Source organism: Hyla sarda, chromosome 6 (genome assembly GCF_029499605.1).
Source record: "Hyla sarda isolate aHylSar1 chromosome 6, aHylSar1.hap1, whole genome shotgun sequence".
NCBI classification, from domain to species: domain Eukaryota; kingdom Metazoa; phylum Chordata; class Amphibia; order Anura; family Hylidae; genus Hyla; species Hyla sarda.
The window spans coordinates 243,445,591-243,469,765 of record NC_079194.1 but is presented as its reverse complement, the minus strand read 5'-3'; the positions used below and the strand labels follow the sequence as shown (position 1 = coordinate 243,469,765).

The window sequence follows — 24,175 nt, the reverse complement described above, 5'->3', positions numbered from 1 at the left end:
GCCTACAGCAGTGTTTTCCAAACAGTGTGCCTCCAGCTGTTGCAAAACTACAACTCCCAGCATTCCCAGACAGCCTTTGGCTGTAAGATGCCAAGGGGATAAGATGCCTGATCGCGAGAGTCCTGCCGCTGGGGACCCCTGGGATCATGCACGCGACACCCCATTTGTAATCAGTCCCTGGAGCGTGTTCGCTCCGGGTCTGATTACGGGTGACCACCGGGCTGGCGGCGTGTGACGTCACGCCCCCTCATGACGTCACGCTCCGCCCCTCAATGCAAGCCGACGGGAGGGGGCGTGATAGCTATCACGCCCCCTCCCGTAGGCTTGCATTGAGGGGCGGAGCGTGATGTCACACGGGGGCGGAGGCGTGACATCACACGCCGCCGGCCCTGAAGTCGCCCGTAATCAGACCCGGAGCGAACACGCTCCAGGGACTGATTACAAACGGGGTGTCGCGTGCATGATCGCGGCCGTCCCCAGCTGCGGGACTCCCATGATCAGGCATCTTATCCCCTATCCTTTGGATAGGGGATAAGATGTGTAAGCACCGGAGAACCCCTTTAAGCCCAAAACCAGAAATGGGTCCAAAAATCCTGACCAAAATACTCCCGAGAAGTGCTTTCCCTTTGAAGCAGTATAGACAAAACAGTAAAATCATATCTCTGGCTTTATATGTGTGTGAAGACATGTACAGTAAGTCCTATTATTATGTAATGACAGATTTATCGTATCATTCCAGCCATACAGAATCACCAAAACAAAAACAAAAAAAGAAAGGTATTTAGTCAGTCACTATTAAGAAAAACCTAAAGTTGCTGGAGTCAGAGAGTTATAAAGACACCTCCCCCCACCCTGTCTGGGACAGCTGGTCTTAGAAAGTGATATATTGGCGTCCGCTTTATTCTTTTTTAAACATTACCATCTGCTTGGGTAAGAAAATGGGCTGGCCCTATTAACTCTTCCCAAGCTGAACAGAGTCCATCTGGATTTGGATCCTGTCTCTGCAATGATTATGCCGAGCGTGTGCCAGCAGAGCTTGCAATCGAATGTTTATGATTTCTTTGCAGTAACAGGATGATTTTTAGCCACAGTAAAATATGGTGCGTAGAAGGAAATTTTAGATCCTTACACGTCACTTAAACCATCCAAGTATCCTCCTGCTCCACTTCATCACCTGCCATTCCTCCCAGCCCCCCCTCAATGCCCTCTCCTTGTAAGGTCTCAGAGCTAAGATCTGCAGAGCTGGCAGGATACCCCTGCTGGTGGCCCTTGTGTCACTGTCCGTCACCACAGGACGCATATGTCCCTAATGTCTCAGCATCTCCTTAAACTGCTCCTTCCAAAAACTCCACACATGCCTTAGGAGAGACGTTACTAAGTTTAACATGAGGGAGATCAAAACAGGTGTGATGCATTCTGGGTGGGCGGCTATTAAACCCACTTAGATGTAGCACTGTGAATCTACTGTAAAAACATACCAGCTTTGTATTGCGACATTTCTGACAGAGAGTTTATTCATACGTGTATTATAATGAATCTTTTATTTATATATTGTAGAATTATTCCATAGAGCCATACTTGCCCAATAAAAAGGTGTGCCCCACATACTCCCTTCTTCCTGCTCTTGTGCTTCCTCTACGCCCAGGTGTAGCAACAGCCATGTCGGATCTTAGGATTTGTAAAAAGAAAGTTTGTGGTCTGGGTCTGTAAACAGATGGGGCTCTGGTCTAAGGCCTGTAAACAGGGGGCTATAGTATGTTAACAGGGGGCTATAGTATGTAAACAGGGGGCTATAGTATGTAAACAGGGGGCTATAGTATGTAAACAGGGGGCTATAGTATGTAAACAGGGGGCTATAGTATGTAAACAGGGGGCTATAGTATGTATACAGGGGGGTTGTATTTTTCATGGGGTCTGGGAACTATGAGGGAGCTTTATTAAAACCTGTCCAGAGGAAAATGTGACCAGTTGCCCATAGCAACCAATCAGATCGCTGCTTTCACTTTTGAAAAGGCCTCTGAAAAATAAAAGAAGCGATCTGATTGGTTGCTATGGGCAACTCAGCAACTTTTCCTCTGGACAAGTCTTGATAAATCTCCCCCTATATTTTGCAAGGATTTGGTCTGGAGTCTATTTTTCAGGGGGTCTTGTCTAAGGTCTTTATTTTTTAAGGGGTCCAGTCTGGGGTTTTATTTTTCAGGGGGTCTCGTCTGATCTTAGATCTGTTTTTTTAAGGGATCCGGTCTGGGGTCTATGAGGGAGATTTATCAAAACCTGTCCAGAGGAAAAGTTGCTGAGTTGCCCATAGCAACCAATCAGATCGCTTCTTTTGTTTTTCAGAGGCCTTTTCAAAAATGAAAGAAGCGATCTGATTGGTTGCTATTGGCAGCTCAGCAACTTTTCCCCTGGACAGGTTTTGATAAATCTCCCCCTATATTTTTTAGAATGTCTGGCCTACAGCGTTTTCTTTTATATTGTTCTGGGGTCTGTGAACAGAATCTGTTGATGAAGCGATAGACACCAAATAGAGAAAAATGGAGCCACTTCACTGCAATAAAAACTATAGTTTTTTTTCAATCAATCAGTTAAAAACATCTCATGTAAAAAAGGAGAAATACATACATCACATGAAAAAGACAACTACACCGGAACCTGCGCTGTCACAATATTAACACTGAATATAAATATATATACAGGTGAGGAGATAAGCTGATACCTCAACAGATCATAATTGTATCTTGTGCATAAGGAGCCAGTGCCTAACTATACATAAGGTAAACCAGTAATATATTATGCAAGGGTCCTGTAACTGGCCTGAACTACAGGCTCAAAAAGTGCCTAACCAACAAAACAATACATAGCAATGTACATGATACTGACCAGAGGAAAAAGTGCAAGTGCAAAAAGATGTCACTGCCACAGGGTACGGGATAGCGTCACGCCAACGCACATTTCAGCACGTTCAGCCTTCGACCGGGAGCCATTTAATGAAGGGTTAATGAAGGGTCTAGTCTGAGGTCTGTAAATAAGGGGATTCGGTCTAGAGTGAGTGTTTCTTTAGAAAGTCCTTGAGCTGTATTTTTCAAGGGTCTTGGGGTTAGTAAATAGGGAGGTCTTTTCTGGGATCTGTAAACAGGCGCATCTTGTCTGGGGCCTGTATTTTTTAGGGTTCTGGTCTGTGGTTTGTATTTTATAGTTTGTCTGGGGCACCTAATTTCCTTGGGGGTCTGGAGTCTTTAGACAGTGAGGTCTGCTGTTAGTGATGGTCAACTTTATTTATTTATGGGTATTTATTTAGGGGTCTGGTCTTGGGTCTATTTGTGACTAGGCAGTCTGCTCTGGTCTGTATTCATTGTGGGATGTACTAAGTTCTATGTTTTATTTTTTATTTCAATTCTATATAATGTGGGCATGTCCTATGTAAATGGGTGGGAATAAAGCCCAAAAATTTTGCATTTTGTGCAGTGTTATGCCAGTATTTGTTAGCCAAAACCAGGAGTGGAACCTGCACAAAGAAAAACTATAATGGAAAGATTTGTATATTTTCTTTATGTGGGACCCACTCCTGGTTTTGGCCAAAAATAACACAAAGTTTGAAAAAACTCTAAATTATTATGAGTAGCATTACAGGACAGTTTAACATATTTAGCTACTGTACTTTGGCTTCTATCCAGATCCCATTTGCTTAAAAGAATGAAGCAAAGTCGTGTAATACCAATGTGAGTGAGCTGCTATACCCCTCCAGTAGACAAAAAGGAATAATGCTGGAGATGACGTAATAGTGGCTATAAATATGGCGCATGCTTTAAACATGGTATCATCATCTGCTGACCTGCATTGACCTACTGTAGCTTACCATATTTGTGAATTATTGCCAGTAGCATGGGAACGATACAGCTCACAGTAGAAGACATATCTACATGGGTTTACGATGAATAGAACCTGGTCTTTACATGATCCACCCAGCCAAGAAAGGATTATAGAAAGACATTCAATGGAACAATCCCATCATGTAGTCCTATAACCATATTCTTTCATCTTAAAATACATATGACCACGTTTGCTGTCATAAGCTATGGGGGGGAAGGAGCGTGAAGGATTTAATGGAACCACTTTTCACACATGTCCATATTCTAATAAGGGGATGAGGAAAAAAACCATCTACTTTCTTCCAGAAACAGCGCCACTCATGTCCTCAGTTTGTTTGTGGTATTGCAGCTCAGTTTCAGTAAAGTGAATGAAGCCAAGTTGTACTATTACACACAACCTGAGGGCAGGTGTGGTTCTATTTTTAGAAGCAGAAGCTATGCTTTTCTAATCTTGGATAACCCCTATAGGGTACGTTCACACGAGCGGACCCACAGTGTATTTTACGCTGCAGATCCACCGCTGAAGGACCCCGGCATGGTGGCTTTACATGAGCCTGCTCGGAGTGGCAATACGCCACTACGAACAGACACACCAATGTGTGAGTCGCAGCGTGCATACGCAGTATACACGCACATCGCAGCTGCTCTCGGCCTAGCTCATGGAGCAGGAGGAGTGGCCGCGATGTGTGCGAGTACAAAGCGCATGTGCGACAACTCACACATTGCAGTGTGTCTACTCGTAGCAGTGTATTACCGCTCCGAGCAGGCACATGTGAACCCACCATGCAGTGGTGCTTCAGCGGCAGATCTGCAGCGTAAAATACAATGTGGGTCCACTCGTGTGAATGCAGCCTTTAACTAAAGTGAGGGCCTATTCACACTATGGAATTTCTGAGCAGAGAAATTCCACTCAGAAATTCCAGTGCAGCAGTCCGTTTTTAATGGTATCCTGCTGTACACGTTCACACTGTGGAAATTCAAATTCCGGATTCTGCTAAAATAGTGAACTTATTAATTTTTTCGGTCAAATTCCATGCAGAGTGCATTGCTGTCTATGGTGATGGCGTATGGCACACGCTTCTAGGATTTCTGCTGTGTCAGCTGCAGATGGGGTCTCTTAGGATTCTATAGTGTGAATGGGCCCTTTATAATACTAGGTTTTGCTAACATCATTTGATAATCCAGAATGTCTGGTAATCTGCCACCTACTGACTCCCACTGATGCTGGAGTAAAGGAATTTAAGGCTATGTTCACACCACAGAATTTATGTGCGGAATTCCCCTGAAAAACTCTGCACAAACATTCCGCAGCAGCAGAGTCCCATTCTGTCCCCAATTCTGCTGCACTGTTCACATTTCATTTCCACAGTATAATCATGTCTATTCTTTCTGCAGAGTCAGAACGGAAATTGGCGGCTATGGGATGGTGCATTTCTGAGCAGTTCTAGCGCCGCCACATTCTACTGGTGCTCTGCTGTCGGTGTGATGTCCGCACACAAATGTTATGTGTGGGCATTCAACCGTGTGAACATAGCCTTACTTTATCATGATATACTGTACAGGATGGATGTCCAGATATAGTTAGGACCTGGAGCAATGACATAGATTTATTTATGTAATATTTTGATCAGTTCCAAAAAGTGGGAAATCGAAAGATCAAAGAGGGACATGGTGATTTTTGTCAAAGGTCGGGACTGACCCTCTAAGGGTATGTTCACACTACGGAGTTTGAACGGAATCTCCGCTCTCAGAAATCCGCGAGGGGAGATTCAGCCTGGCAGCCGACGGCGGTAGGACCGCGCGGCACTGCGCCGTCACCATTGAACATGTTCTTTCTTTGCGCAGAACAATTGTCCGCTGCTGAAATTCCGCAGTGTGAACGGGTCTCGCGGAGACCCATTCACACTAATGTTAAGTTCACACCGCGGAATTCCGTTGTGTGAACATACCCTTAGAAAGAAGTTGGTGAAGTGCGCCACAGCACACAGATGAACCTCTACTTGCAGTAATGTCATTTGAAACTGAAAAGTTTTTCTGGTGAAGAATGGGTTACATGAAGCAGAATATGATACCCTGCATGCATAGCTGTGTCTATAAGGAAGCTCACTGAGAGAGTTAATGTGACAGCTGAGTCAGTGAGGTCATGGATGAAGTCATGGAGTGCAGGGTGGAGGCCTCCAGATGTGTGTATGTGGCTTGTATATCCACAGCTCTCCTCCTACTTTGCTCATCCTGTTGTATCGCAGTCCTATCTGATCCAATACACTGGTAATAATAGCATTTAATATATCCAGTGACCTGGGGCCACATGCACATATCCTGTATAGCTCAGTACTGGAGAGCACCGGAAAACCTTGTGTATGATCTCATCACGGGCTGATGTACCTGAGGACACTCGTATTAGCTGATATATAGAGATTTATCACCGCATGCATTAAATAGCTTCCACCATTACACGTTCTAAATGGTTCTCTTACATCACACCTATATATAGTCAAAACGCACACTATGTTGATGGATCTGGGCTGGCATAGGCTAAAACAATGACAAAAGACAAGTGATGGAAAATCGTCATAAATGATTTGTTCTCTAAGAGATTCTGAAGCGTTGCCAAGTTTTTCCTTTTCAACACAGGAAAACAAGGACAAGTAAACCTACAGTGCTTTCTTTCATTAAGAGACATTCATTTGCCACAATGTGCACACTCAGTAATGAAATCACCAACTTAGCTCTGCTACATCTGTATTATTTTTTATAATATTGCATATAACTACTTGCTATATCCATACCTAGATATGAGTCAATCTCCCGAAATTCAAGGGATGATTCGCATTGGTAGAGGAGCATGGACTTCTTTCAAAAGGCAAGAGTCCCTGTTCTTGTACACTAAGCAGAGAGGCATACACCACATGCTTCCCCTCTCAGTGTACATTTGCTGGGCTTAGTGCAGAGCTTCGGGTGGTCTGGTACATTTCCTAGGCTTGGCACTCTGTACTAGTGTTGAGCGGCATAGGCCATATTCGAATTCGCGAATATTCGCGAATATATGGACGAATATTCGTCATATATTCGCGAATATTCGCATATTCGTTATATTCCCGTTTTATTTTCGCATATGCGAACATTCGCGTATGCGAAAATTAACATGTGAAAATTAGCATATACAAAATTAACATATGCGAAAATTCGTATATGCGAAAATTAGCATATGCTAATGTTCGCATATGCGAAGTTTCGCATGCCAGTCTCACACAGTAGTATTACAGCCTTCTTTACACCACACAAGCTGGAAGCAGAGAGGGGTGATCACTGTGATGTGTACTGTGAAGAAAAAAAAACGAATATTCGTAATTACGAATATATAGCGCTATATTCGCGAAATTCGCGAATTCGCGAATATGCGATATTCGCGAATAATATTCGAATTGCGAATATTCGCGAGCAACACTACTCTGTACCCATCCCAGCAAGTGCTAACTGAGCAGCAATGCATAAAGTGTATGTCTAGTCAGTGTATAGCAGCAGGAATCCTTACCTTAGACAGGAGTCCCTGTTACTGTACGTGATTCTTATGAAACATATATGAAAATTTTGAATTACATTTCTGGGGAAATTTGAAGATAAGTCATTATGTGCTGAACTGATTCACACATCTCTATTCATAATACAAGAATTAATATCAGAATTATAGCCCGAGGTGAGTAGAACATACAGTCTTAATTTGACAAAATAACAGCAAATATTCTAATGCCTTAGGTAGGATAAAACAAACTAATAATATCCGGCATAAACAAGTCATGCGGCAGGATGGGAATAAATGGGTTTGTGTACATTGAGTCATACTAGTATCTTCGAACCAGAGGCATAACCTTCCCTGGTCCCCAATGTAAACTTTGTTCTAGGCTCCCACCTAAGTTCTATGTCTGTGTATAGAACTTACTGGACACATTATACTACCTTTAACTTTCATTTACTTTGATGGTGCGCAACATTATGGAAGAATTAAATAAAAATTGCAGAAGACTGATGGTTTCCATAGTATGGACTGAGATGCACACATTGTAAGATGCAATCCCTTTCTATTTAAAGGGGTATACCCAATTTGAAAAGTTATGCCAAATCCTGGATAGGGAAAATGATGATCGGAGGGGGTCTGACTGTTGGGACATCCCCAGCATTCAGACCACCAGTGCTCCATGCATTCTTTAGGACAGACATAGGCAACCTTCGCCACTGCAGATGTTTTGGACTACATCTCCCATGATGCTCTTACAGCCAAAATGCTGCAAAAGCATAATGGGAACTGTAGTCCAAAACATCTGCAGTGCCGAAGGTTGCCTGTGCCTGCCCTAAGGGCTTCCAGAATCCAGACATTACCAAGTTGTAGTTTTGAAGTAGCTGGCTGAGGAACCCTACTTGCAGTCACATATGTAGTGTACATTTACACTGACCTGAGTATCTGTTCACCATTATTAACTTCACATTATTTATCTATCAACATACCCACATTGGCATGGGCCAGGAATGCATTTAGGGTTTCATGTAATCCGTGTCTCATGACTTGCTTGTTTTTATAGCTCTCCAATGATGTCAATGAACATGTTGCTTTATTGAAGTGCGCAAAAATCAATTTCCACTGACTATTCAGTGTGACTATCTACTGAATGTGCTGGACCACTGAAAAGATGTCATGTATTGAGTGGTCTCCGTGACATATATTGGGGAGGGGTGGCACTCTGCTGGCAAAACCCAGAACGTCTTGAACAAGCAAGTGACTGATTATCTTATCAAACCGAGGCTCAACATGCTAGATGGTTATGATTCACAAAGGCACATTCAGGCACTCACAGTCAAAAAGCACAACATACTCTCCTTTTTAAAGGACTCTCTTCTACCCTCTCCTCCTTGTCTTGGGTTATGGCATCCAGCACCACAGCTCTCACCATTACATCAGCATAGGGCTCCACCTTAGGCTCCTGCTGACATTGACACATCCTTCTTCATAATTACATCCAGAAAACCTTATTTTCTGGTACTAGCAGCTCTGACCGGGTGAAGCGTCACCACCACGCGCAGCAGTCTGCTGCCTTTACAACAGGTACACAGACTCTGTGGGGCATAATACAGCACATGCAAGCATGGCATAGGTACACAAAAGAAGGAATAAATATTTTCTAAAAGCATTTATGTACAGTGGTCCCTCAAGTTATATTATCGGTTGGTTTCAGGATGACAACTGTATGTTGAAACCAGAAACTAGTAAAGTGTTCCAAAGTCTCCAAAATGTCACCCTAAAATAAGAAAAAAATGAAGATTGAAAAAAAATGACAAGATAATCAATACAGATAAAGAGCAGTACGGTACGGCACAATATTAGGAAGGCCTTTCCAATATGCCACGGAATCAGCCCATCTGTTACATTGTATGTTGAATATGGTGTCAGGTTACAATGGTCCAGGAAAGACCATTCTTTGTTAATCTATGAGACCACTGTAATTTGAGGGATCACTGTACAATATTAATAGAGAGGGTTATTCCCTTACATAACCCAAAATCTATGAGCTGAGAACATCATGGAGGAAGGGGGTGGCAGCACTTTGGCAAATTCCCAGTCGACTTCTGCACTTTACAGTCTCTGATTTTGAGGGGTGTCATAAGCGTTATTAATTAACATCTCACCTCAAGTTAGAGCCCCCCTGTGTTTTACATGGTACTTGTCTTTGATATTATATAAATATTATAAGTTACGTGGCTAAACTGCGCAGACTACTGGTGAAGAAATCTTGAGCCAACGGAAAACTACTATAATAATTGGGCCACAATAGGTTCACTTCAAAGATATACACCAACAAAAGAAGAACCAATAGTGTAAAAATATTAAATTTATTGAACATATATCAAATAGTATGACAGACATTTAAAAAATGTAATAAAAAATGCAGGCAATGATATGACAAGTGCAGAAAAGTGGAGGTGATAAAGTACAAGAACATGGAATACAGGGCACACAAGGAATACAGGAGAAATATCAGCGGGCATATCGAATACAGTGATCCCCGGTATATACCTAGTATGACAGTACAGATAGATAGATTACCTAGTATGACAGTACAGATAGATAGATAGATAGATATGCTATTGTGAATGGAATACAGAAAAACACATGGAAGCATCATAAATTACACAATAAACGTCAAACCGACAAGCAGAAAACAGTGGGAGTGCTAAGAGCCAAGTTCAGCCCCTTTTGGACCATGTGATCACATGACCCAAACCAGGTCAGTCAATTTTTTCAATGTGGGCTAGTCCAAGAACCAGTGGGCTGATCATATTAAAATTTCTGACTCAAATCCGTACTGATTTTCCGCATGTAATCCGCTTTCAATCTGCCTACATTCCGCGTTTGAACAAAAATCCACTGGGAAATGAGAGTCCCATTGAATTCAATGGGATTCTGCTACGGAAATCCGTCTGAAGAAAGAGCACCTCCTTTCTTCATGTGGAAATTTTGTAGCGGAAATTAGACACGCAAATGCCGAGTGAAAAAATCGGAAGTATGAACAGGTGCACGGTAATCCCATTGACTCGCATGTACTTTTTAGCAAGCAGAATTTCGGACGGAAATTTTATAACGTAATTTCTGTCGGAAATTCCGTAGTCTGAACCTAGCCTTACGCTATAACCTCCACTTTTCTGCACTTGTCATATCATTGCTTGCATTTTTTATTTCATTTTTTAAATGTCTGTCATACTATTTGATATATGTTCAATAAATGTAATATTTTTACACTATTGGTTCTTCTTTTGTTAGTGTATATATGTGAATAAATATCCCCTTTGATCCCATTTACATTCTGATATTTTAAGCTTCAAATCAATGAATCACATGCAATGAAAACACAAATGCGCATTTAGTCATGAATGATTTCCTGCCATTTACATTCTTTGCCCACTTTGTCCATTTCTGGCTACTCACTTCCGCCAATCTAGGTATCAGATTTGTGAGGTTTATCTTACAGAAGATTAATAGAACAGACATCTGAATGGGAAACATTATAGAGATAAGCTAATAAAGTAGATATCATGATAGTTTCATCCAGAGGCGTAACTTGAAGAAGCAGGGCCCCAGTGCAAAATCTGTAACAGGGCCCCCAACTAGAAAGCTTAATTTATAGTACTGGCTTCCTTATATAAGAAAGAGATCTAATGGGCCCCTCGGGCTCCTAGGCTCAGGTGCAATGGCCGATAGTTACGCCCCTGGTTTTATCTCTTTTGGGGTTGTCTTTGAGCCATCTCTTATTTTAATGGGCACATTATCTCTATTAACTTTAAATATGTAGGGAGACCACGCCACTGTTTCCAGAGGAGGGAAGCCTGGCGCTAAATCTCACCCAATATCTCATTCATTTTCCAGCTATAGGCAAGAACTGGGACAAGTTGTCGCTAAAAGGTGTTGCTTGTGTGGTAGCCCTTGGGGGGGTGTATGGTAGGGATGGTATGGTGTTGATATATGAGGGGTTAATATTAACCCTGTCACTCGTGATGCCAGGGTGAGGGCTGGTATGCTGAATCTATGTTCCGGCCTATCGCCGCCCTTTCCAGAAGCAATAGGTTCAATGAAATGACTGAAGGTCCACAAGCAGATTTAACTTGAACTTGAATAACTTTACTGCAGTGCTTGCAATATCCAATGCGTAGTAACAGTCTCATATAACAGTTCTTAGGTTGCTTAGCAACTAGCAGAAGTTGCGGACCTTGCATTAAATTTATATTCTCTGAATTTAGGGAGTGATGTGCAGATCCGTCCGGATTTAGGGGAAATATTGGGTCCGGTGATACTGCAGAGTGCTTAGGGATGACACACACTATAATTTAGATCATTCAGCCGTTGCCGCAAGGCTCAGGCCTAACTCACTGCGATTATTGCGATATAGGTCTTCTCTCATCAAGAGCCAGGAGACAAAGAGCGAGAAGATGGCCGCCGCTCCCTTATATGGGCATGGGGCGTGGCGATTCTGATTGGTCCGAACGTCTGCCATTCACCAGTACATGGTGTGATGGGATTACTGATGTAAGAGGGCCTTCAAAGGTCCTTAAGCTAAAACCATAGAGTTCGCCTTGTCACATGACCCGCAGGTCCTGCAACGCTAATAGAAACAGGTAATTAACCATTTATATACCGAAATAATACTATATACATTATTTTATGGGCAAATTAGAAATCTATATACTATAATAGAGGCGACTAGGGGCGGACTGACTAACAGAGATTACTAAATCCTAGGGACTCTGGCTACGGGGACCCATAGATAAACAAGTACCGTTTGAAATGCAGTACTGGGATGCCACACTTGGTTTAGAAATAAAGACAATGCAGGGTTCATAGGACATTTCTCTAGGTCATAATCTTTGTATCAGAGCAGAAGAACATGCATGGTTCCTGGAGAACCTCCACAATCCATGTCAAATATAAGTTTATGAAAAAAAAAAAAAAAAAAAAAAAAAAAAGAGAGTGTTACAGGACCATGGAGGATAATTGTATGGGAATTATATGTGGTATTGCTGCAGCAGAAATTACTGTGGGTACTGCCATATAATTCTATTATGGGCACTGTTATGTGATTGGTACACACTTACTGGTAGTTCTGTATGGCTGGGGGGGGGGGAGGGAATGGTATAGACTACTGCATGTGGATGATATTAATGTGCTGGCATTATTATTATACATTGCAGTACTGTAGTGCCATAACTGAATTAAAGCCTGGGCCCTTGGGCAACACATTCTATGAGGCAAGAAACAGAGGAGAAACTAGCTGTAAAAAGGAAAGGGGGAAAATGTAGATTATAATAACACGATGGCCCAGATACCAAAGGATAGGGGATAAGATGTCTGATTGCGGGGGTCCCGCCGTGGGGCCAGAGTTTCGTGACCTCACGACTTCCCCCTTGTGACATCACGCCCCTCCAATAGACTTGCAGTAAGGGGGCGGGTTGTGATGTCCCAAGGGGGCGGAGCCATGATGTCATGATACTCCGTCCCCTGCACCACTTGTCATCAGCCACAAAGCGATCCTCGCTCAGTGCAGCTGAAAAACTAGGGTGCTGCAGGAGAGATCCCAGGGGTCCCCAGTGGCAAGATCTTTTTGATAGGGGATAAGATGCTTAGCGCCGGAATACCCCTTTAAGATTATGAAAGCTAATACCATAGAGTGCACTACTAATATTGAATCATAGTGCACTAATACCATTGTGATGTCCCGGTACTGTATCCTATCCGGTACCTGCGTGTGTGGGTCCCCTTAGCCAGAGTCCCTAGGACGTCGGGGTCCCCATTGTCTGGTTCACCCCTAGTCACCTTTCATCCAGATAGTTATTGCTCCAGTAGCTTACTTAGGAAGTGTGGTGTCCCAGTACCGCATTCTATATGGTACTTGTTTAGTTATGGGTCCCCATAGCCAGAGTCCGTAGGACTTAGGGATCCCTGTTAGCCAGTCTACCCCTAGTCGCATCTATTCTATTGTATAGATCTCTAATTTATTCATAGGCTAATATAAATAGAATAACATGTGTAAATAAATGGTTAATTACTTGTTTCCATTAGCGTTGCAGGACCTGCGGGTCATGTGACGAGGTGAACTCTATGGTATTTAGCTTAAAGACCTTTGGAGGCCCTGTGACGTAAGCAATCCCATCACACCATGTAATGGTGAATGGCAGACGTTCGGACCAATCCGATTTGCCACGCCCCCTGCCCATATAAGGGAGCGGTGGCCATCTTCTCTCTCTCTTGTTCCTGGGTTGCTAAGCCAGCAACAGCTCTTACCTCGTGGGCTGTCAAGCAAGCAAGACCTGTACAGCAGTAATCGCAGTGAGTTAGGCCTGAGCCTTGCGGCAACGGCTGAACAAGTATAACTATAGAGTGTATCAATTCCCAGACACTCTGCAGCATCACCGGACTTAATAGCTCCCTTAAATCTGGACGGATCTGCAAATCTCTTCCTAATTCAGAGACTTTATGTCTAGCTCAAGGTCCGCAACTACTGCCAGTCACTAAGCAACTTAAGGACTGTTTGTATGAGACTGTTATTGTGCCATGGTTCTTGCAAGCACTTCAGTAAAAGTTATTCAAGTTCAAGTTCAAATCTCATTGTGGACCTTCCGTTATTTTATGCACCTATCGTTACTGTGAAGGGCGGCGATCGGCCGAAATATTAATTCAGCATACCAGCCCTCAGCCTGGCGTCACGAACTCTAGGGTTGACATTAACCCCTTATATACCTATACCATACCACCACTACCATACACCCCCCCCCCCAAGGGCTACCACAGAAGCATGTAAATATTATATAAATGCCTATAAATAGTTAATTACCTGTCTATAGCGTAGCAGGACCTGCGGGTCACGTGGTTAAGTGAACTCTATGGTATTTCTGCTTAAGGACCTTTGGAGGTCCTTGTGACGTAGTCATTCCCAGCACACTGTGTAACAGTGAATGACAGATGTTCGGACCAATCAGATTCACCCCACCCCTGCCCATATAAGGGAGCGGCGGCCATTGTTCTCTCTCTTGTTCCCGGGCTGTCAAACGAGCAGGATCTGCGCAGCTGTCTATCGCAGTGAGTTAGGCCTGAGCCTTGCGGCAACGGCTGATATATCTAGGATCGCGAGTGTATCAATCCCTAAGCACTCTGCAGGATCACCGGACCTTATCTATCCCCTAAATCCGGACGGATCTGCAATAATTACCCGTAGTGGGTATAAGAATAAGTGAGCAGCCGAACAGTGGGATTTATGAGCCAAATACAGAAGCTATACATATAAAAAAAAAAAGACATGTAAACCATCTGTATGACCTAGTGAGTAATAAAAAGGAGCATTATTTTTTTCTGTTATATGACAGGTACGCTTTAAATGGCAAATTCTTGATAAATTGTTAAATGTTATGATAATAGTAAAATTAATAACACCCCTAAAGGACATTGGGCGTACTTGTATACCCTAGTTCCTCCTTGCGTTATATGAAGTGCGCTCGGGAGCCGAGCGCGCTTTGTACCCGATGGGTCTCAGTTGCTATAAGCAGCCACGACCCATGGCTAATTTCTGACAATGCCGATTGGGCAGATGTCCTGCATTTACCCCTTTGATCGCAGCGTCTAAAACAGGAAAAAACTGATTCCAGTAGCTCAGCAAAGCTGATTAGAACATCCATAGTAAAATCCCGGGGTCCCAATCAGCTAAGAGGACAGTAAAGGCCCTTACCTGCCTCCTTGTGGTTCCCCCCCCCCCAGCACCCCAATGCTGCAGGAAGCCGCTGCAGCCTGTAACAATAAAGCGCTGATAACACTGATCAATACTGTGCTATAGCACAGCATTTAACAGTGTATGCAATCCAAAGATTGCATGTAATAGTTCCCTATGGAAACAAAAAATAAATAAATAAAAATAAATTAATTAATAAATGATAATAAGTCCCTTAACTAATAAAAGTTTGAATCTCCCCCTTTTCCCATTTTTTAAAGAAAATTAGGTAAAAAAAATTAACATAAACATATGTGGTATAGTTGCGTGTGTAGATGTCCAAACTGTTAAAAGATAATGTTAATTACACCGCACGGTTAATGGTGTACACACAAAAAATACCGAAGTCCAAAATTGCAAATTTTTTGGCACTTTATATATCAGGGAAAAAAATGGTACCGATAAAACTACAGATCACAGCATAAAAAATGAGCCCTCATATAGGCCTGTATTCAGAAAAATAAAAATGTTATGGGGTCAAAAGGAGCGTTTACAGCATACTCATTTTCATACAAAAAGTTATTTTTTTTAAAAGTAGTAAAATAAAACAAAACTTATTTAAATTGAGTACCATTTTAATCGTATAGAAGTAGAAAATTTAGATAATGTGTAAATTTTTACCAAAAAGTGCACTGTGTAGGAACAGAAACCCCCAAAAGTTGCAAAATGGTGTTTGTTTGTTTTTTTTCCCCACAAATAATATTTTTTTTTGGTTTTGGCTATTTTGTGGTAAAATGAGTGATGTCATCACAAAGTACATTTGGTGGTGCAAAAAACAAGCCCTCATATGGGTCTGTAGGTGGAAAGTTGAAGGCTTTTTAGAAGGCTATTAAAAAGGCAACTAAAGTGCAAAAAAATATTTCTAGTTAATAGAGTAAAAGGGCTTACATACTACTGATGCAGCCACATTTATCCCAAGTGGGTCCTGGATGAGGGGGCCCATCCCAGGTTGGCTGTATCACTTATGTTAATGGACATTGTGAATGTGCACAGATCCCCTCCCACATGCCATACAAAGTTGACAAGAGTTTGGGAAAGTAACAAACTATTCATAGGCCATGAAGGTGTGAATAATGGAGAAGTCCTATTAACATTTGGTTACAGTGTGGTATTGTTAACCAGCCACAGTAGGAGGCTCCATTTTAATCTTTACTATAAGGCGACCTCACCACAATGCAACATTGTAATAGAAGGACTAATCTATTCTAATTGGTTTATTTCACAACAGACATAATGGGGGAGATTTAACAATCAGCCTGAAACCCTAACAACTAATCACAGCTCAGCTTTCATATCTTAATGAGCTCTGGTAAAGTGAAAGTTGAGCTGTGATTGGTTGCTTTGGGCAAAACTATACAATTAGGGATTCAGGCTGATTGATAAATTTGGGCCATTAACTAGCATTTGATCATTATTAGTTGTGCATGATTATTTGGGTATATATGGCTGTGGCAGTGATTCCCAACCGGGGTGCCACGGGATTTTTCCTCTTTTTTTTCCCCCCAGCATCCCCCAGCATCCCCCTCCCCCTTGCGACACAGTGAGCCGAAAATGGTGCCCTGCTACAACTATAAGATGCCATGGAACTGCAAGCTGCTCCGGTTCCCGTGCTGTGGAACTGCAAGATGCACCGGATACTCGTGCCGGCTAGCTTAAGGTACCGTACCCTTTCCACCCCTCTGTTGCCCCATCTCAACCCATGTCCACCCCCACCTTGTCACTCCTGTCAACCCCTCTGTCACCCTTATGCCCCCCATCACCCATGTTCACTATTCTTCACCCATCTGTCACCCATGTACACCTCTATACACCCCTCTGTCACCCCCTACACCCCTCTGTCACCCATATACACCTCTCTGTCACTCATGTACACCCATCTATCACCCATGTACACTTCTCTACACCCCTGTCACCCATGTACACTCCTGTCCACCCCCTTGTACACCCCCTATCACCCCCTTTGCCCTCTGTCACCCATATACCCTACTCTACAACCCTCTGTCACCCATGTACACCCCTCTGTCACCCATGTAAAAAAAAAGAGCCTAATAGGTTTGTTTTGCAGGTTTAGAATTGTGGCCGGAAGAAATGGTCATGATGGCCGGGCCAGATGGAGAAGAAAAGGGAACGACGCTGATTAGAGAAGATGTAATTTGTGAGTTGCTGACTAAAGCAGCAGTGTAGCAGCACCCCCATGCTTTATTTATTTATGCCCCGAGCCGAAAAAGGTTGGGAAACACTGGGCTGTGTACATACAACAAATAGTTAAAGGTACTTCACACTCGCCCTGCCTCCCACCCCCGGAGAAAAGAGATCAAAAAGTCTTGTGTACCCCAAAATGGTACAATTAAAGGGGTACTCCGGCGCTTAGACATCTTATCCCCTATCCAAAGGATAGGGGATAAGATGCCTGATCGCGGGGGTCCTGCCGCTGGGGACCCCGTGATCTTGCACGCCGCACCCAATTAAAATCAGTCCATGTTCGCTCAGGGTCTGATTACTGTCGATCATGGGGACGGAGCATTGTGACGTCACGGCTCTGCCCCCGTGTGATTTAACGGCTCCACCCCTCAATGCAAACCTTTGGGAGGGGGCGTGCCAGCTTTCACGCCCCCTCCCATAGGCTTGCATTGAGGGGGCGGAGCGTGATGTCACAAGGGTGCAGAGCCTTGACGTCACAACACAAACACGCTGATTTTAACAGGGTGCGGCATGCAAGATCACGGGGGTCCCCAGCGGTGGGAACCCCGCAATCAGGCATCTTATCCCCTATCCTTTGGATAGGGGATAAGATGTCTAAGCGCCGGAGTACCCCTTTAAGCACAACAGCTTACCCTGCACAAACAAGCCTCAGGTCTATCAACTTATGGTTGTCAAAAATAGCAACACAAAGCAAAAAGTATTAGTATAAGTGTCATTATAATTATACTGAACCACAGAATAAAGGTAACATGCCTTTTACAAACAAGTTATTCTGTATACAATATGGTGCATTCAATTGTCCTACTAAAAATACAATTTGTCAAACCGAAAAAAAAAAAAAAAAAAAAAAGGGCCTTCACACAACTAGATCAATGAGAATAAGCTTTAGGTACTTTCCAAAGCTTTAGCCTCGGCCCTTGTGGAGGCAGCAATTGTCAAAATGAGAAGTTCCACAATAAAGATATTACATTTTCAACTCTAGTTCAGCATTACAGGCCAATAATACGGTTTCCTCCTGTAAAATGTCTCATCTTGGCAGAAGGATCCCCCTTGGGACTTAAAGCATAACTTTTGTTTCAGGATAAGCTGTCATTTGAGCAGCACTATTTCTGATCAATATACTTCTATACAGCATTTTCACCAGTTTTCCCCTCTGCAGGCTTCATCTCTAATTTTCAGTTGTCCCTGAGCTAGTAGTGGGTGGAGCCTAGACTATGATGGCCCCCATACACTGCACACTCATCATAAGAAGAGCAGCATGATGTCTTCATAGAGGGGAGGAGATCCTTTGGGCTACTTCAAGCATCAAGGCCAAGATGAGACTGCTACCTATGTATCACCTATGTCCATGCTGTAACGTCCTACGATAATTCATACACTACTTTTTCATGAATCTAAGAAAACACAGATTCAAAAAAGATAGACAGACATGAGATAGATAGATAGAGATACAGTATGTGTGTATATATATATATATATATATATATATATATATATAGTAGCCCTTGGGGGGTGTATGGTAGTTGGGGTGTTGTTTCGGTAGATGAGCGGTTAAGGTTAACCCTATAGTTCGTGACGCCAGGCTGAGGTAATTCTCCCGCCCTTCCCAGTAAGGATAGATGCATGCATGAAATTACTTTGTCCACAAAGTAAAATGCTTGCGGTACATCCAATGCACAATAACAGTCTCATTGATTGATTGATACACTCACGGTTTAGAAGAGATCAGCCGTCGCCGCAAGGCTAGGGCCTAAATTCACTGATGACAGCAGCGCAGATCCTTCCCTGTCAACAGCCCACGAGGAAAGAGAACTAAGAATGACCGCCGCTCCCTTATATGGGCAGGGGCGGGGTTGTTCTGATTGGTCCGAATATCTGTCACTCACCGTCACAAACAATGATGGGTGCAATACGTCACAGGGACCTCCAAAGGTCCTTAAGCAAAAACCATAGAGTTTACCTGATCACGTGACCCGCAGGTCCTGCTACGCTCCGTACAGGTAATTAACTAATTATATACATTTATACAATCCTTTATATATAAATCCTAAATAATTACAAGATAACTAATACCTAGATGAGAGGTGACTAGGGGTGGACTAGACAATAAGGACTCGTACGTCCTAGGGACTCAGGCTATGGGGACCTATACACACAGGTACCGGGTAGGCTCTATATATTATTATTATTATTATTTTTTTATACAGCATTTTCACCAGTTTTTCCCTCTGCAGGCTTCATCTCTAATTTTCAGTTGTCCCTGAGCTAGTGGGTGGAGCCTAGCCTCTTTGATGTAGATAGATAGATAATTCGATAGATATGCAATAAATGGATAGATTGATATGATATAGATAGATTGATATGATATAGATAGATTGATATGATATAGATAGATTGATATGATATAGATAGATTGATATGATATAGATAGATAGATATGAAATAGGTAGATGATAGATAGATATGAGATATGAGATAGATATGAGATAGATATGAGATAGATAGATAGATATGAGATAGATAGATAGATATGAGATAGATAGATAGATATGAGATAGATAGATGCGATAGATAGATACATAGATGGATATGAGATAGATAGATATACAATACATAGATAGATGGATAGATAAAAATAGTAGATAAATCCGCAGCACACTTAACTCAATAAAAAGTGAGATTTATTCCATATTCCAAAAAAAGTGTCACAGCAACGTTTCTGCCAGCTCACCTGGCCTTTCTCAAGGAGCTTCACCTGCTGGCAGAAACGTTGCTGTGACACTTTTTTGGAATATGGAATAAATCTCACTTTTTATTGAGGTAAGTGTGCTGCGGATTTATCTACTATTTTTATATTACAAATGGACCCCTGACCCAGGTCTGGTTCTGCGTGCACCATTCACCATTTTCTTTGATTTTTGGATGTGCTGCTTTCCTACTCTATATAGATGGATAGATAGATATGAGATAGATGATAGATACATAATAGATAATTGAATTAATAAATACATAGATAGATATGAGATAGATGATAGATACATGATAGATAAATGAATAAATTAATAAATAGATAGATAGATATGGAATAGATAGATAAATAGATACATGATAGATGAATAAATTGTATCTCCCTATGTGTATTGTCTGTTCTCTGCCCAAATTCCTGGATGCACCTGTTAGTGGTCGGAATGCAATCATATTTTTCAGCCAGCCATTAATGTGTGGTGGCGGTGGGCTGTGTGGTGCAGGGCAGTTGTTAGGGGCAGATGTTATTAACCCTTTGTGTTCGTGACGCCAGAGCATGGTTTAGCCTTAACCACCCGAAGGTATACCGCTAGATCCTGGGCAATGAAGACACCGACGCCAAGTTACCGACAACCATAGCTTTACTGAGGGTAGACAGTTGGTACAGTTTATACAGTTCAGCCAGGGCCCAAAGAGGTGACCAGTGACACAGAGACCTCGCAGGTTTGCTTAGACTTGTAGTAGACAGGAGAATTTAGTGCAGGCCATTCTGAGTATACAGAAGACTTGACTGACAGGACAGCGACTTCAGCTTATTTTGCACTTGACTTGCGGCTGCAGGACTGGACTTGTGGCTGCAGAACTTGACTTGAGGCCTCCACTACGGTGTCCATTTTAGGACATCATCAGTCATCAGCCGTAACTACGTCCTCCGTCAGGTGAAACAGCGTCCCGTCTTCTCCCTCGGGCCAATCTCCATCAGCCGCAACTCCCTCCTCCCTCCTTTGTCATCCTAAAGTCTCTCATCCGAAACTCCTTCATCCCTCAGACTATAAACTTTCCTGCCGTGTAGTAGTGCCGAGTCAGTGCCGGCTCTCTGCTATACGGGTTCTACTGTTCACGCTTTTCGATGTCGGCTCTGCTATACAGACTCTGTAACCCATGTAGCTCAGAAATAAAAGAAAAAAACTAGAAACAGGGGGCGCTCCCTTTGTAACAGATAAAAGATCTGAAAAAACCCTCCACCACACCTAGGTGATAGGTGGGTAGAGGTATATATGAAGCTGCTGCGCTCAGACCGGGACTGGACTCTTAGCAAACAGAGCCAGGGTTTACGACACAAAAATCTCAGAGAGAGGACAAAATAACGGTCTTATGAGGCGCTGCTTAGGAGATCATAAAGACAGAAAGGCTCAAAGCCAGCACAGGACAAATGTTTTTTATTTGTAAAAAGGGACAACGCGTTTCAGCACATACAGAGTGCCTTCCTCAGGTCCAAACGTATAGCAGCAAGGTTAGACCACGCCAGCACTGCTACACACAGGATCCTCTACAGCATCTCTTGCACCCACCAGCATCTGAAGAGTGCTGTTATACGTTTGGACCTGAGGAAGGCACTCTGTATGTTCAGAAACGCATTGTCCCTTTTTACAAATAAAAAACATTTGCCCTGTGCTGGCTTTGAGTCTTTCCGTCTTTATGATCTCCTAAGCAGTGCCTCATAAGACCGTTCTTTTGTCCTCTCTCTATAATTTTCGTGTAGCCCATGTAGTGTCTGTAGTAGACACGTGCAAGTTCACAGTTCCTATCCATGCTGTGCAGCGTCGGCCCTGCTATGTGGCAGGAACTTGTGTCTGAGGGCGAATCGTCTGAGGCATGACAGCGTTTTGGACGAGGGAGCTTCGGATGACGGAGGATGGAGTTGTGGCTGAAGGATGACGGCGGTTGGTGTGAGGGAGGAGGCGGGACACTGCTTCACCTGACGGTGGATGGAGTTGGGGCTGATGACTGACAGCGATTGGTCCAAAGGCGGAGGCGGGACACCGTTTCACCTGACTGAGGACAGATTTGCGGCTGCCGATTGACGGCAATTGGTCTGAGGGAGGAGGCGGGATGCCGTTTCACCTGACGGAGGACGGAGTTGCGGCTTATGACTGACGGCGATTGGTCCGAGGGAGGAGGCGGGACGCCATTTCACCTGATGGAGGATGGAGTTACGGCTGACGATGTCCTAAAATGAACACCGTACTCCACTACTCTGGACACACTATAGGCACAACTTGACTGGATTGGACCTCAGCACAAAGAGAGAGCAGAGCTCAAAGAGAGCGAGGCTAGCTCCACCCAAGGTTTATATGGGGGAGACTAGCAGGGAGCCCATAAGTCACCTTTGGGGTCAGGTGGTCACTATTACTTCCTGGGTAACAATCACATGGTACATTTATTAAAGGTACAATACATAATATTATACGTAACCTATTTACATGGGGGGGGGGGGGAGACAACTGCAGGGGCCCTGGGGACACTGCCTGACAGGGCAGGGAAGGTACGGAGAAACACCATCCCGTACTGGGCCATCACAAATGCTTATAATCCACAGGCTCCAAAGGATAAGGGGAATACCGAGGAGGGGAAATACGCTTTTTTTCCCCCCCAGTTTTAGGGAAACATTAATTTTCACAATATAGAAGTTCTCTTAGAAATAGAAAGACAGTGCAATTTTTTTTCCAAAAACAGCACCACCCCTGTCCTCAGGTTATGTGTGGTATAACAACTTGGCTCTATTCACTTCGATGGAACTGAGCTGTAATACCACATACAACCTGAGGACAGGTGTGGAGCCGTTTTTCTACTCCTGGATAACCCTTTAACTTGCTTTTCCCTGTACTTCTACTTACTGAGCAAAAAAAAAAAAAATATTCCGCAGTATTTTCAGATCTTGGAATAGCGCGTTGTATTGCCAGGACCGCATTGAAGTATCACATTGAGCTCAGCTGTTCCACACACAAGTGGCAGAAGTCTGTTCTTGTGGTGGATCTACGCCTTGGCGCTTCGCACAAGCATTTGGAATTGCTTTCATTCCTTTGTCATTTCACATCCGACACATCCAGATTATCATTGTCTGGATGCGGTTCCACTACATTTGGCTCCAAACAGCACCCAGGCCCGCAGATGTAGCAGGGCTGAGTTTGTCCTTTGATGCTGTTCATCCTCATCATCCTCTCATGCATCATACAAAGAGCTAATGACAAATTCAGCTCTGCCGCATCTTGTAAAGACCAGCAGTCATGCACCGCATCATAATAGATTACTGAATACATTTTTATCATAGGCCATATCAAGGAGATATATATATATATATATATATATTAGACATTTTTTCCTCACCTCTGGGTCTCCTCCAGTTTGTCCTCGAAGGTGGTCTCCTCACAGCCTTCAGGTCTCTGTGTGTCCTCATTGTCTGACATCTTGCCCTGTGCCAGTCAGCGTGTCGTGTGGCTATGTAGCAGTGTCAGGCTGTGTGTGAGGGTGTGGCAGGGTGCACGCGTCTTACGGTATGATCCAGATGTGAGTGTGATATGGGTGTTTGCAAATTTGATTTTTTTTTTTTTTTTTTTGCTCAGTGGGGTGTGCCTGCTGTATAGCTGTGTAAGCCTCGGCTCTGGATGTATTGTCTTCCTCCTCGCCTCTTTTCTTAGGATATCAATAAAGCTTACGTGCCGTGTTAATGCCACAGTGCAAATCTCTCCTTTCTTCTTTCCTGTGTTGTGTCACATTGTGTTGGCTCCCCCCTCCTCATCGTACCATTCTACAGGATGTGGTTTGTGGACATATTACACTTCTGTATTTCAGATTGCACAGCTCACAGGATGCAAATCAGCCAGATATAAAGACACGGCTGACAGGCTGGATAATTCTCTGCAGATTTTCTGCATTCTGCTAATTTGCAATTCTGCTTTATCTGGATTTACTTCTGAGGGAGTCTCGCATAGCAGAGCAGTGTTTCCCAACCTGGGTGCCTCCAGCTGTTGCAAAACTACAACTTCCAGCATGCCCGGA

General features: G+C 43.3%; 1 protein-coding gene across 1 annotated transcript in view; it reads right to left on the bottom strand.

Annotated features, from left to right (window-relative positions):
* The window catches only part of LSP1 (lymphocyte specific protein 1), a 107,043-nt gene extending 83,160 nt beyond the window's left edge, over window positions 1-23,883 (bottom strand). The window contains exon 1 of the mRNA XM_056526854.1: window positions 23,504-23,883. Within this exon, the coding sequence (XP_056382829.1) occupies window positions 23,504-23,583 (80 nt within the window). The 5' untranslated portion in view covers window positions 23,584-23,883. The remainder of the gene's footprint in view (window positions 1-23,503) is intronic.
* Between the last annotated feature and the right edge of the window lie 292 nt (window positions 23,884-24,175).